The 13343-nt window shown below is 42.0% G+C and overlaps 1 protein-coding gene across 2 annotated transcripts in view; it reads left to right on the top strand.

The window, feature by feature from the left end:
- Positions 1 to 12122, top strand: part of pskh1 (protein serine kinase H1) — a 67577-nt gene extending 55455 nt beyond the window's left edge. For both annotated transcript variants that reach the window (XM_078210983.1, XM_078210984.1), the window contains exon 3: positions 3773 to 12122. In XM_078210983.1, the coding sequence (XP_078067109.1) occupies positions 3773 to 4090 (318 nt within the window). In that variant the 3' untranslated portion in view covers positions 4091 to 12122. The remainder of the gene's footprint in view (positions 1 to 3772) is intronic.
- The last annotated feature ends 1221 nt before the right edge of the window (positions 12123 to 13343 follow it).

Below are 13343 nucleotides of genomic sequence, written 5' to 3'. Positions count from 1 at the left end.
AACACTGAACCCTGCGGGACACCACTTGTCACCGGTTGCCATTCTGAGAAAGAACCTTTTATCCCAACTCTCTGCCTTCTGTCTGACAGCCAATCGTCAATCCATGTTAGTACCTTGCCTCGAATACCATGGGCCCTTATTTTACTCAGCAGTCTCCCGTGAGGCACCTTGTCAAAGGCCTTTTGGAAGTCAAGATAGATAACATCCATTGGCTCTCCTTGGTCTAACCTATTTGTTATCTCTTCAAAGAACTCTAACAGGTTTGTCAGGCACGACCTCCCCTTACTAAATCCATGCTGACTTGTCTTAATCCGACCCTGCACTTCCAAGAATTTAGAAATCTCATCCTTAACGATGGATTCTAGAATTTTGCCAACAACTGAGGTTAGGCTAATTGGCCTATAATTTTCCATCTTTTTTCTTGTTCCCTTCTTGAACAGTGGGGTTACAACAGCGATTTTCCAATCCTCTGGGACTTTCCCTGACTCCAGTGACTTTTGAAAGATCATAACTAACGCCTCCACTATTTCTTCAGCTATCTCCTTTAGAACTCTAGGATGTAGCCCATCTGGGCCCGGAGATTTATCAATTTTCAGACCTTTTAGTTTCTCTAGCACTTTCTCCTTTGTGATGGCAACCATATTCAACTCTGCCCCCTGACTTTCCTGAATTGTTGGGATATTACTCATGTCTTCTACTGTGAAGACTGACGCAAAGTACTTATTAAGTTCCTCAGCTATTTCCTTGTCTCCCATCACTAGATTACCAGCGTCATTTTGGAGCGGCCCAATGTCTACTTTTGCCTCCCGTTTGTTTTTAATGTATTTAAAGAAACTTTTACTATCATTCCTAATGTTACTGGCTAGCCTACCTTCATATTTGATCCTCTCCTTCCTTATTTCTCTCTTTGTTATCCTCTGTTTGTTTTTATAGCCTTCCCAATCTTCTGACTTCCCACTACTCTTTGCCACATTATAGGCTCTCTCTTTTGCCTTGATGCATTCCCTGACTTCCTTTGTCAGCCATGGCTGCCTAATCCCCCCTCTGATAACCTTTCTTTTGTTTGGGATGAACCTCTGCACTGTGTCCTCAATTACTCCCAGAAACTCCTGCCATTGCTGTTCTACTGTCTTTCCCATTAGGCTCTGCTTCCAGTCGATTTTTGTCAGTTCCTCCCTCATGCGCCTGTAATTACCTTTATTTAACTGTAGAACCTTCACATCTGATTCTGCCTTCCTTCTTTCAAATTGCAGACTGAATTCTACCATATTATGATCACTGCTTCCTAAGTGTTCCCTTACTTTAAGATCTTTTATCACGTCTGGCTCATTACATAACACTAACAATACAGCACAGGAACAGGCCCTTCGGCCCTCCAAGCCCGCGCCGCTCCCCGGTCCAGGATTGAATCCTGAATCCAGGATCCCCGCCCAATTTTCCAGCCTATCTACATACCAATATCCTATCCACCGAGCTGTCCCTCACAGCTACGATGCTTTGTTCATTACAACCTATTAACTCACCCCCACCCCCCCCATTCCAGACCATGTGATCTCCAGGGAGAGGCGAAAACCCAGAGTGAAAAACCCCAGGGCCAATATGGGGAAAAAAAATCTGGGAAATTCCTCTCCGACCCCCTGAGGCGATCGAAACGAGTCCAGGAGATCACAATGGCCCTGATCGGAAAATGCTTCCCAACCCTAGTCATTTCCACTTCCACGAACACCATCTGAATTCCCTGCCCCCGAGACAGGTTCCCAACTATCCGCAGTCTCGCTCTGTACTGGCACCAGCAAGATGATCATAGAATGAAGCCTTGAAACGAGAAACAAGGAACAATTAGCCCGCGCCGCTCCCTGGTCCAAACTAGACCACTCTTTTGTATCCCTCCATTCCCACTCCGTTCATATAGCTGTCTAGATAAGTCTTAAACGTTCCCAGTGTGTCCGCCTCCACCACCTTGCCCGGCAACACATTCCAGGCCCCCACGACCCTCTGTGTGAAATATGTCCTTCTGATATCTGTGTTAAACCTCCCTCCCTTCACCTTGAACCTATGACCCCTCGTGAACGTCACCACCGACCCGGGGAAAAGCTTCCCACCGTTCACCCTATCTATGCCTTTCATAATTTTATACACCTCTATTAAGTCTCCCCTCATCCTCCGTCTTTCCAAGGAGAACAACCCCAGTTTCCCCAATCTCTCCTCATAACTAAGCCCCTCCATACCAGGCAACATCCTGGTAAACCTCCTCTGTACTCTCTCCAAAGCCTCCACGTCCTTCTGGTAGTGTGGCGACCAGAACTGGACGCAGTATTCCAAATGCGGCCGAACCAACGTTCTATACATCTGCAACATCAGACCCCAACTCTTATACTCTATGCCCCGTCCTATAAAGGCAAGCATGCCATATGCCTCCTTCACCACCTTCTCCACCTGGGACGTCACCTTCAAAGATCTGTGGACTTGCACACCCAGGTCCCTCTGCGTCTCTACACCCTTTATGGTTCTTCCATTTATCGTGTAGCTCCTCCCTACATTATTCCCACCAAAATGCATCACTTCGCATTTATCAGGATTGAACTCCATCTGCCATTTCCTTGCCCAAATTTCCAGCCTATCTATATCCTTCTGTAGCCTCTGACAATGTTCCTCACTATCTGCAAGTCCTGCCAGTTTTGTGTCATCCGCAAACTTACTGATCACCCCAGTTACTCCTTCTTCCAGATCATTTATATAAATCACAAACAGCAGAGGTCCCAATACAGAGCCCTGCGGTACACCACTAGTCACAGGCCTCCAGCCGGAAAAAGACCCTTCCACTACCACCCTCTGTCTTCTATGACCAAGCCAGTTCTCAATCATGTAGTGTTACAATCATAGCTAGGGTGTAGAGAAGGATCAACTTGATATAAGGTAGGTCCATTCAAAAGTCTGATGGCAGCAGGGAAGAAGCTGTTCTTGAGTCAGTTGGTACATGACCTCAGACTTTTGTATCTTTTTCCCGATTGAAGAAGGTGGAAGAGAGTATGTTCGGGGAGCATGGGGTCCTTAATTATGCTGGCTGCTTTTCCGAGGCAGTGGGAAGTGTAGACAGGGTCAATGGATGGGAGGCTGGTTTGCATAGTGGACTGGGCTTCGCTCACAACTCTCTTGCGGTCTTGGACAGAGCAGGAGCCATACCAAGCTGTGATACAACCAGAAATAATGCTTTCTATGGTGCATCTGTAAAAGTTGGTGAGAATTGTAGCTGACATGCCAAATTTCCTTAACCTCCTGAGAAAGTAGATGCATTGGTGGGCTTTCTTAAGTATAGCATTGGCGTGGAAGAACCAGGGCAGGTTATTGGTGATCTGAACACCTTGAAACTTGAAGCTTTCAACCATTTCCACTTCATCCTCATTTCCATTTTCATTTTCTTGAGAAAAATATATTTTTAGACATGAAATGTTGTTCCCTTGTACATGTATAATTTCATGTTGTGCTGTTTGCCCATTCATGAACATTTATTTATCTTCTAAGTAACAAAACCAAGCTTTATTATGAATTTATTAAATTTCATGAGTAACTCCATAAACGTTGCTCTTCCCAATGCTCTCCTCCACTTCCCGCATCCGTTCCCACACAACTTTTCTCACCCCAGTTCCCAGTGCTCTCTTCTCATTGCTGAATTTTATTATTTTCATTTTATCGAAATGCTGATGTGATTTTAGTAATTTGCCAGACTTATCCTGCGGTTGTAACGATTTTGTGTTTTTTGAATTTCTTTTAGCCATGGCCCAGTGTTTCAAACCTGGCCAAGGATTTTATAGACCGACTGCTTACTGTGGATCCTAGTGAAAGACTGACTGTGGGCCAAACCTTGAAACACCCTTGGATAGTAAGCATGGCAGCCTCCTCCTCTATGAAGAACCTGCATCGTTCTATATCTCAGAACCTTTTGAAGAGAGCTTCATCTCGATGCCAAAGCACCAAGTCAGCCCAGTCCACAAGATCCAGTAGGTCCACAAAGTCCAACAAGTCGCGGAGAGTCCGAGAGCGGGAACTGAGAGAGCTTAATTTACGGTACCAACAACAGTACGAGGGCTGAGAAGGACTTGGAGTATTTTTACACAATGTTGCCTTCCACTGTGCACTTTCTATTCATGTATCTCTCAACAGTAAGTTGACCATTGTGGATTCAGGAGCGTTTACACAAACCACTTTCTGCCAATTTAATACAAATTGTCTGAATTCATTTCCAAATGTTTCAGCAAACTTAATTGCTAACCCTCAGAAGAAAAAAACTGACCAATGTTGAAAATTATACTGGAAATTATTGAGCCAATGAGATATTTTCTAATTAAATTAGCTAAATGTAAATGACTAAATGACTACTGTACATAATGGGCCATTTACAGAGTAAACTTCAATTGGCATCTTTCAAATTGATCTAAAAAGGGCTGGAAGAGTTGAGCCTCAATATACTGCTTACATTGTATAAGTTCCAGTTAACTCCAGTTTTATAAGCTTGTGTTGGTAATTGTGTTGCTATCTTCCCCCTACACATTATTTTCAATACCCTAATCTGGTAAAGTTGGCTCCCATTTTGCATTACAAACCTCACTAGTTTTTCATGCATCCAAGCTGTAAATGAAAGTTTCTGACTCAAAAAATGCATAATGGGTACTTAATCTGCCACTGAAATGTCTTAAGTTTGGTGTAGGTGCGCCGGGAATACATGCTGAAGCAGCTGTTTTTAACTAGTACTTATATTTTTTAAACTCTTTCCTACAGTTGCACATCTTTCTTTTGCAACCAACACTGAAAAGGCTGAGTTTCCTTCAGTTTTTCTGAGTGAAAGTATTTTGGTGTTACAAATACAAATTGTTTAATGAGCCACTTAAGTCTAGAGATTCAAAAATCACAACCACTGCATTCACTAACTTTATGTGCACTTCACCAGTATTTCTTCTGTTATATTGTAACTCCTGACACTATCAAGAACAGTTGCGCACTGTGTCCAAGGGCACATTCACAGACTCATCCCATGTTGACAGCTGGTGGCAGTACTGGTTTACGCCTGTGCTATTGGCCTGAGCCGTCATCACTTAGCTCACTGAGTCACCCCTGTCTGAGCCCTTGCTGCCTCCCACACACCGCCTCTCGCCTGAGTCCTCACCATCCCCCCCCTGTGCCCTCACTGGCTGCATGCCCCTCTCCTGCACATACAACACCAGTCGAACATAGAGGAAACTGCCCTGTGCGTTGTCCCATTGCACACTTCCCAGGAAAGATACAACATGGATCTCCTGCGATAATAATTTGATGCTCAATCTGTTTAAATATTACCATTTTTATTTTTAAAAAGGCAGGTTTTCTTTTAGAGATGGGGATAAAGCATTGTTTGTGATTTCCAGTTCAAGGTGTAACTTTTTCCTGGCTCAGTTCAGTTTGGTCTGCACTATCTTTGATGCTGACAACTGCCTGGGACATCATTGGCAATGACGTCCCAGGCACTGGGACTGCATGTGCATGGAGTACGCCCTCTGCATTTGTGGCATCGTCAAAGTCAGCCCTTTCTTAAGATGAACATGTCCAAATAAGTGTTATGAATTTAGTTTTTGGTCATGCCCTTAATGAGTGTCTCAAAAACAGCCATATTTAGAAGCAGAATTAATCCATTTCCAAGTTTGCCCATTTTAGTTTAAGACATCATGGGTGGGATGAAGAGGAGAGATTGTCCTAGTAAATTAACAATGGTATTTGTAAGTTAGATTGAATATTATTGTGAGTTGCTCTGTGCCAAATGTATACAAGTAATAACCTCAATTTGAACAAACCCGTGGCTTCTTTCAACCCTATTTTCACTTCTGTTTTAAAACCATTTATTTTCTTCCTCTAGATGTCCAAATATGATTTCCTGACTTGGTGGGTGGGTAAGCGGTGACCTGTTGTCAGGTCTCAGTTGCCCACTTGTAATATGTCCATAGCATCAGCACAGGGTGACTTGCACTTCAATTGGTCACTCTGCAGCTAGATTAGTCCTTACCTCGCCAAAAGTATTAGAGCCAGCATACCCAGCGATGGAGCTGGAGGTGCAGATCCGTGTCCATCCTGAAAACATGGCTGTTTTTAATGGTGGTAATTTATCCTCTAATTCTTTGTGTATTAGCTTGGACTGTGCCAGACATTGGTGAGGGATTTGTCCCTGACACAGGACAGTAGGAATCACTATTATACAGATTTATACTTAACATTCCTGCACCAGATCCTGCTTAAAAGTTTTTTCATCCCCATCCTTCTTAACCCTAAATGACTCCAGGTTTCTTAACATCTGCAAAGTAAAATTATTGTTCTTGTATTTCTTCTTGATCTTGCCCTTCGCTATCTATGTAATCTCCCCAGCCCTCCAAACCTGCCCTCTTCAACTCTAAATTCCTGTGAAAGGCATTTTGTGCTTCCTGTTCATTGCCTCAGCATTGGCAACCCAGCCTTTGTGTCTGGGCCCCATGCTCTGAAATTCCTTCCCTTTTCCCTTCTCTCCTTTAAAGACAGGGGTTGGGGCGTAAATAAGAATTTTATTTATGCAGTGTTGTGAAATCAGGAATGCACTAACTAAAAAGGTGTGGAAGCAGATTCAACTTTCAAAAGGAAATTGGACACTTGCTGAGAAAGAATGCACAGGCCTGTAGGCAAAGTGCAAGGGCATTGACTAATTGGATAGCCTTTTCAAAGAGCTAGCAGAGCATGAGGGGCTGAATGGCTTGTTAATTTCAATCTCCTTAAAATCGACTTCTTTGACTAAGCGTTTGGTTTAGTGTGAGTTCTTGTCTGATTATTTCTCTGTAAAGCCCCATGGGAAACTTTACTGCATGATATAAATTGTTGAAAATGTCTGATATATTATAATTTGCAGATATCTGCATTATTCTCCCACACCAAAACAACGTAACTTAAATTTCATCCATTTGCCTGCAGTCTTTCTTTTTTCCCCTCAAATGGCACTGGTAGTTGAAGCTGGTTAAATAGCTTGAGTCCCTTCAAAGGATATTTGTAACGTCTGTCCCTTACATGTTCTGATATTTTTGTGTTTGGTTGAATAATAGCTTGCTCACATTTTTATGTTTGTGTCTTTTTGCTTATTGTCTAGTATTTATCACAGTTTGCTATATAATCATTTGCCAATATTAAATGTCCAAAGTGAAAGTAATTCATTCAGGTGTATTAAAAATCATTCATTTTTATAAATCTTCTCTATTTGTCTTCTAAAGCCAGGCATAGTGCTATTTTTGGAGAGGGGGCGAGAGAGCGGAATTCCTTGCTATCATTAGAAGGCATCATGAGTTATAAATGTGGAGCTAGGTATGGCAATACATATAGTCATCGGGAGCTTATTTTATAACATCCCATCAATAGTCACATAAATGAAAACAATATTCAGTGGCCTCTCAAAATAAGTGCCATACCTGAGTATGACCAGTAATAGCTACTTCTAGGTAAGTATTAACTGAAACTAGCGCCTTCCTATTTATTTTCCTGAAGGTAATGATAATTAAAACTTTAACTACTGCATGTGTGATAAATGTAATTACGTTTCATTACAGAATGTTGGGTAGACCAGTGTGGATATGCAAAAGCAACTCGTACATCAGTGGTTCATGTTTTAATGTTTCTGTAATGTAACCAGTTCTTTGCATGATTTTTCTTTACCACGAAAACCTATTCCTCTTTAGAGGCCAAATACTTTGTCAGGAATTTCTGGTCAGTTCGAAATCTTAATGAACATAAAATCCTGGCCAATTGTAGTATTGCTTTGAGTAGAGGAAGGCTTACAAGGCACATCAAAAATGCCATTAAAAATTGTCAATCTTAATTTCAGCTCCTTTTTATTTACTAAATCATCCACACCATAGGCAATTAGGATTCTACATCATCAACATTTCAATTTGAGTTCTTAAAGGCTAATGATACCAGGCTGTACCATAAGTGTGGGTTACTGTAAAAATGTGTAGTTTATGGCCTGTGGTTATGAACTCGCAGATCTGAATCAGTGGTGCTTCTCCCAGTATACCCTAAACACCAGTAAATTGGAGCGCACATGCTACTTCATATAATATTGATGTTGAAGTGAAACTGTCTCTGATAGCAACTGACACAAGTACTTCTATCTGAAGTGGGGTTCGTGCAATCCCAGACTAAGTTGAATAGCTGAAATTATAGCTTTATTATATTGTTCTAAAGGAGCTCCGCTTAAGTGGCGCAAAAAATAAAATTCTCCTGATTTCTTGTCACCGTTAGTACTAGTTTATGGCTAAACAATTTTGGTATTTCAGTGTTGTTGAAATATGTCAAAATACAGCTTTTGACCAATGCAGAGCTAATAATTTGAAACTTCTGTGGATAGTCACAAAAATGTAAAGTCATGGAGTGCAACACAAACTTAACACATTTCGCAGGCAATCCTCAATATGCATAGTTGCAAATATCTCCTGCCATGGGCCATTAGATGTTTTGATCTTGTGACAGTTTGTCGTTACTTTCCCTTTTGTTATATTATCCCCAAATGAATTAGAACAATCGTGATTCTGTTCCAGGTGAAATTGTACTCTGCGCGCATTCTTAATGTGGTTTCAGCCACAGCCTTTAACCATGTTACCTTCTCACTAACTGACCTCTTCACAAATTTAATTCCTAATATTAAGCAAGTTAGGGCTGAAAGGTTTGGGCAGAAATTTTACATTAATTCCAAACATCCTTCTCCATGATATGCTTGAATATGGGCCAAACCCTGAGACCACTCTTATTTGACTATTGGTACAGCTCACAATCATGGTTGGCTTCTGGATTTCTACATTGACTGCACAAGAACTCCTGGTGACCTGTCTCATGAGTCTGTTCATTTCATGTATTATATGTAAAAGGAAATTAGACTTTATCCGAGTTGTACCTATTGTAAATATATGCTATGTAAATACTGTGAATTAAGAGCCAGAACTACAAAGAAATTATCACTAAATAAAAATCATCCACCATATTCCAAAGCAACATTGGGTTTATGATACCACTGAAGAAACAGGCCCTGCAATTGTTACATTTTTGTCTTTATTGAGAAGTCTAATTGCTTCATTAATGAAATATGTTGCCTAAAATATTATTGGTTGTGTTTTTCTTCTGTCTGAATCGAACATCAAATCTTTTGGATAATTCATCTGTTTACTAGATCACTTAAGAAGCTTCAGTATTTGTGAACTGAATGTTGTGTAAGAATTCAAAGTAGTGGGAAATTACTCCAATTATTTTATTTCCTTGTAATTTTCATATTTTAAAAAAAGTACAAGATGTGGAAAGGCAATTGCTGTATGGATTAGAATGATTTTTAAAACATCTTTCCTTAAATAAGGAGACCAATACAGCGCTCCAGATGTGGCCTCGCTAATGCCCTGTGCAACTGAAGCATAACCTCCTACTTTTGTATTCAATTCCCTTCACAATAAATTATAACATTTTATTAGCTTTTCTAATTACTTGCTGTGCCTGTATACCAGCCTTTTGTGATTTATGCACTAGGACACCCAGATCCCTCTGAATCTCAGACCTCTGCAATCTCTTAGATAATTTCACATTTGCCCACATTATACTCCATTTGCCAGATCTTTGCCCACTCACTTAACCTATCTAAGTCCCTTATGTCTTCGCAATTTACTTTCCTACCTATATTTGTGTCGTCAGCAAATTTTGCAACCATCCCTCCATCCAAGTCATTTATGTAAATTGTAAAACGTTCAGGACCCCAGCACTGATCCCTGTGGCACGTCATTAGTCACATCCTGCCAACCTGGAAAATACCTATTTACACCAACTGTTTTTTGTTAGTCAATCATCTATGTATGCCAATATGTTGCCCCTTATAGCATGAGTTTTTATTTTCTGGAATAATCTTTGATGTAGCACCTAATCAAATGCCTTCTGGAAATCTAAGTATAGTACATCCACCAGTTCCCCTTTATCCACAACACATGTTACTTCCTCAAAGAACTCTAATAAAATGGTGAAACACAATTTCCCTTTTCCCAAACCTTGTTGACTCTGACTAATTGCCACGAATATTTCTAAGTGCCCTGCTAGAACATCTTTAATAATGGCTTTTAACATTTTCCCTATGCCAGATTCCAGGCTAACTGGCTGGTAATTTTCTTGAATTGCTATTAAATTATTCAGATTGAAATTCCACATTTTTTTGCTGCCTTTAGTTTCAAACTTGTTAATAAAATCACCTACTTGTTTTTCTACTCTGAAAATGTGGTTTAAACACCAAAATATTTTAGGGAAAATGTGTCCCAGTTTTTTTTTGAACAGTAACTTCCCACATATGCTAATTTAATTAATAAATGCCAAGCCAAGCAAATAAATTATTTTTCACAATTGATGTATATCAATAATGATTCTTTCCAAATGCAGTTGTGATAGCCAAGAAATCCAGTACCAGTAGGTGCATTGTCCATGCTAAATTACCCCTTAGTGTCCATAGATATGTAGGATTAGTGGTTTAGCCATGGTAACTGTCTGTGGTTACGGGGATGGGGTGGGGGGATTAGCCTGGGTAAGATGCTCTTTTGGAGAGTCAGTGTAGATTTAATGGACCGAATGGCCTACATTTGCACTGTAGGGCTTCTATGGAATATGTTCAAGCCATGTTGACAGTGGTACCTTTTTTTTTCTATTCCAGTTTTTGTTAATTCTCCACTCGAAGAATAATAGTGCAGTCAGTGTTGTCACGGAACTTCTTTAGCACATTGGTGTGAGCCCACTGTGGAATAATTACACTTGAGCCAATATGCTTTGATGTTGTGCAGTACACTTGATTAGTCAGTTGAACTTTGTGTCCATGCTTCCAAGTGTTATGAAGCTCCGAGTGCAATCTCCAGGCAAAATTACATTTGGAAGAACACAATCAATTACAGTTCACGTGGACATGGGATCAAACTTTCTCATGCCCACAAGTATGCTTTACTAAAAATCCTAATGACACACTGCATGCAACATTGTGCTTTACTTGAATTCTATGACGTGAATGTGAAATGGAAGATGGGACATTTTTTCTACCCCCTAGACCTAGTCAATTCTGTGTGTGTGTGTGAACTTCAATTGGCTTTGCAGATTAATGGGTCAGTTGAGAATTTATTGCAGCGGGTTCTCCTAATCTGTAGAAACACAAGAGCGTTTTCTTTGCACGAGGTTAACCTGGACCATTATTAAGATTAAATCATTGTGCTGTTTGTAAGCTGTTTTCCCAATAATGGCCCTGAACATATAATGCTACAAAAATAAGCTTGTGAAGGATGATAGTAAGGCAAATACTGTAGACAGTTAACCCCACCTTGGGCAAACAGCAACAAAAGTGGGAGATGAGCAGTTTGAAAGTTCAGAAGTTTGGGAGCCTAATCGGTGCTGTACTGATACTGAGCAGGGATATGATAATTGCTTTCCCATTGCAGTCCATCAGGTTAATCTGATTGAATGACTGCAGAAAAGCTCCTGTGATTTAAGCTCCTGTTAATAATGCTCTCAATATCACTGCACGCATCTTACTAAAGTCCCAAAGCACTTAAGTGCAAATGAAATACTCTATACAAAATGCTAATTTAAAGTGGCTGATCTTCTTACATTGTAAAAATAATAAAGGCAGCTTGTCTACCACTGGGACCAAATACGAAGACATTGCAATATGGAATACTCAGTGACCAATCTGACATGCATCCCTATAATGCCTTTTTGCCAAATTCAATCTCTGGCTGGTTCACAAGAATCTTTTTTGGATTTGCCGTTTTAGAAACTATTGTGTTCAGTTTTATTGCCTTTTGCTATTTCTCCAATTGTTTATAATAAAAAAAAGTCAGTAAATAATAGTATCATTTGTAGATCACTTTTGTTGAACATTAATCTGTAACTCAAAAGTTAGAGATTTTATAGAAGTTATTTATTTTATGTATTCTGTCTGCTTAATTTGTCTGTAATGGTAAACGTTTCCATGGTATTACATTAAAGTGAAGTTTTCATTCACTTTATCCTTCGGTACATTTAGTGTGTAGTAAGCGTTTGTGTATTTCTTCCTATTTGTCAATTAAAAAGAGAATTATGCTAATTTGACTTGCCTCTTAAGTCTTAAAGGTTGTAAAATGTAGTTTGTGTATACTCAACCCATTCCAGTTACTTATTGTTCCTGGGCAAGACAGGCTGGAAACGAATACTCTTCTACATTTATTCCACTTGAATATATTAAGACAGTGGTCGGGGTTGGGAGTGGGGGGGCTCAAGGAAAGAAACACTGGGCCATAACTTCCAACCAGAAAGAGATGCCCCAAGGGGATTAGAAGAAATAAATACATTATTATCTGCTCTTGACACTTAACGCTGACACAGCCAATTGCAGGAGCAGCTTGCAGCCTGCAAAGTATGACTCCTTGCAGACTCCATCACAGACCAGCTTCAGTGGATTCGATGATGATGCTCCCAATTTATACTGCACTGGCTGCCACAAAGCAGGTAAGTTTAAATGGACACAGTGAAACTACAGACCAGGGAGAAGGAAAGTAGATAGCATTTGGATGGTCGGATCGATTGGAGGTCATGGAGAGGGAGGAATCCTTGGGGGTTTGGGGTGGTGAGGAATACTGTGGGAAGGATAGTTGGGTGTTGTAGGGGGGGGAAGAAAGGCGGGAGTGTGTGAGTGGGAAGGTAGTTTTGCAGCTGGAAGGGGAAGTCAGAGACAGGGAGGGGATAATAGTCGGGGGAGCGCGGGGGGGGAGGGAGTTGGTCGGGGGAGCGCGGGGGGGGGAGGGAGATGGTCGGGGGAGCGCGGGGGGGGAGGGAGATGGTCGGGGGAGCGTGGGGGGGAGGGGAGGGAGATGGTCGGGGGAGCGTGGGGGGGAGGGGAGGGAGATGGTCGGGGGAGCGTGGGGGGGAGGGGAGGGAGATGGTCGGGGGAGCGTGAGGGGGGGTGGGAGATGGTCGGGGGAGCGTGAGGGGGGTGGGAGATGGTCGGGGGAGCGTGAGGGGGGGTGGGAGATGGTCGGGGGAGCGGTGGGGAGGGAGATGGTCGGGGGAGCGTGGAGGGGGGAGGGAGATGGTCGGGGGAGCGTGGGGGGGGGAGGGAGATGGTCGGGGGAGTGCTGGCGGGGGGGAGGGAGGGAGATGGTCGGGGGGGGGAGGGGGATGGTTGGGGGAGGGAGATGGTCGGGGGAGCGAGACAGTCGGGGGAGCGTGGGGGGAGGGAGATGGTCGGGGGAGCGTGGGGGGGAGGGAGATGGTCGGGGGAGCGCGGGGGGGGAGGGAGATGGTGGGAGGAGCGTGGGGGGGAGGGA

The sequence above is a fragment of the Mustelus asterias genome, chromosome 4, assembly GCF_964213995.1.
Source record: "Mustelus asterias chromosome 4, sMusAst1.hap1.1, whole genome shotgun sequence".
NCBI lineage: Eukaryota > Metazoa > Chordata > Chondrichthyes > Carcharhiniformes > Triakidae > Mustelus > Mustelus asterias.
Note: the sequence above shows the minus strand (reverse complement) of the source record. Positions and strands in the feature narration are given on the sequence as shown.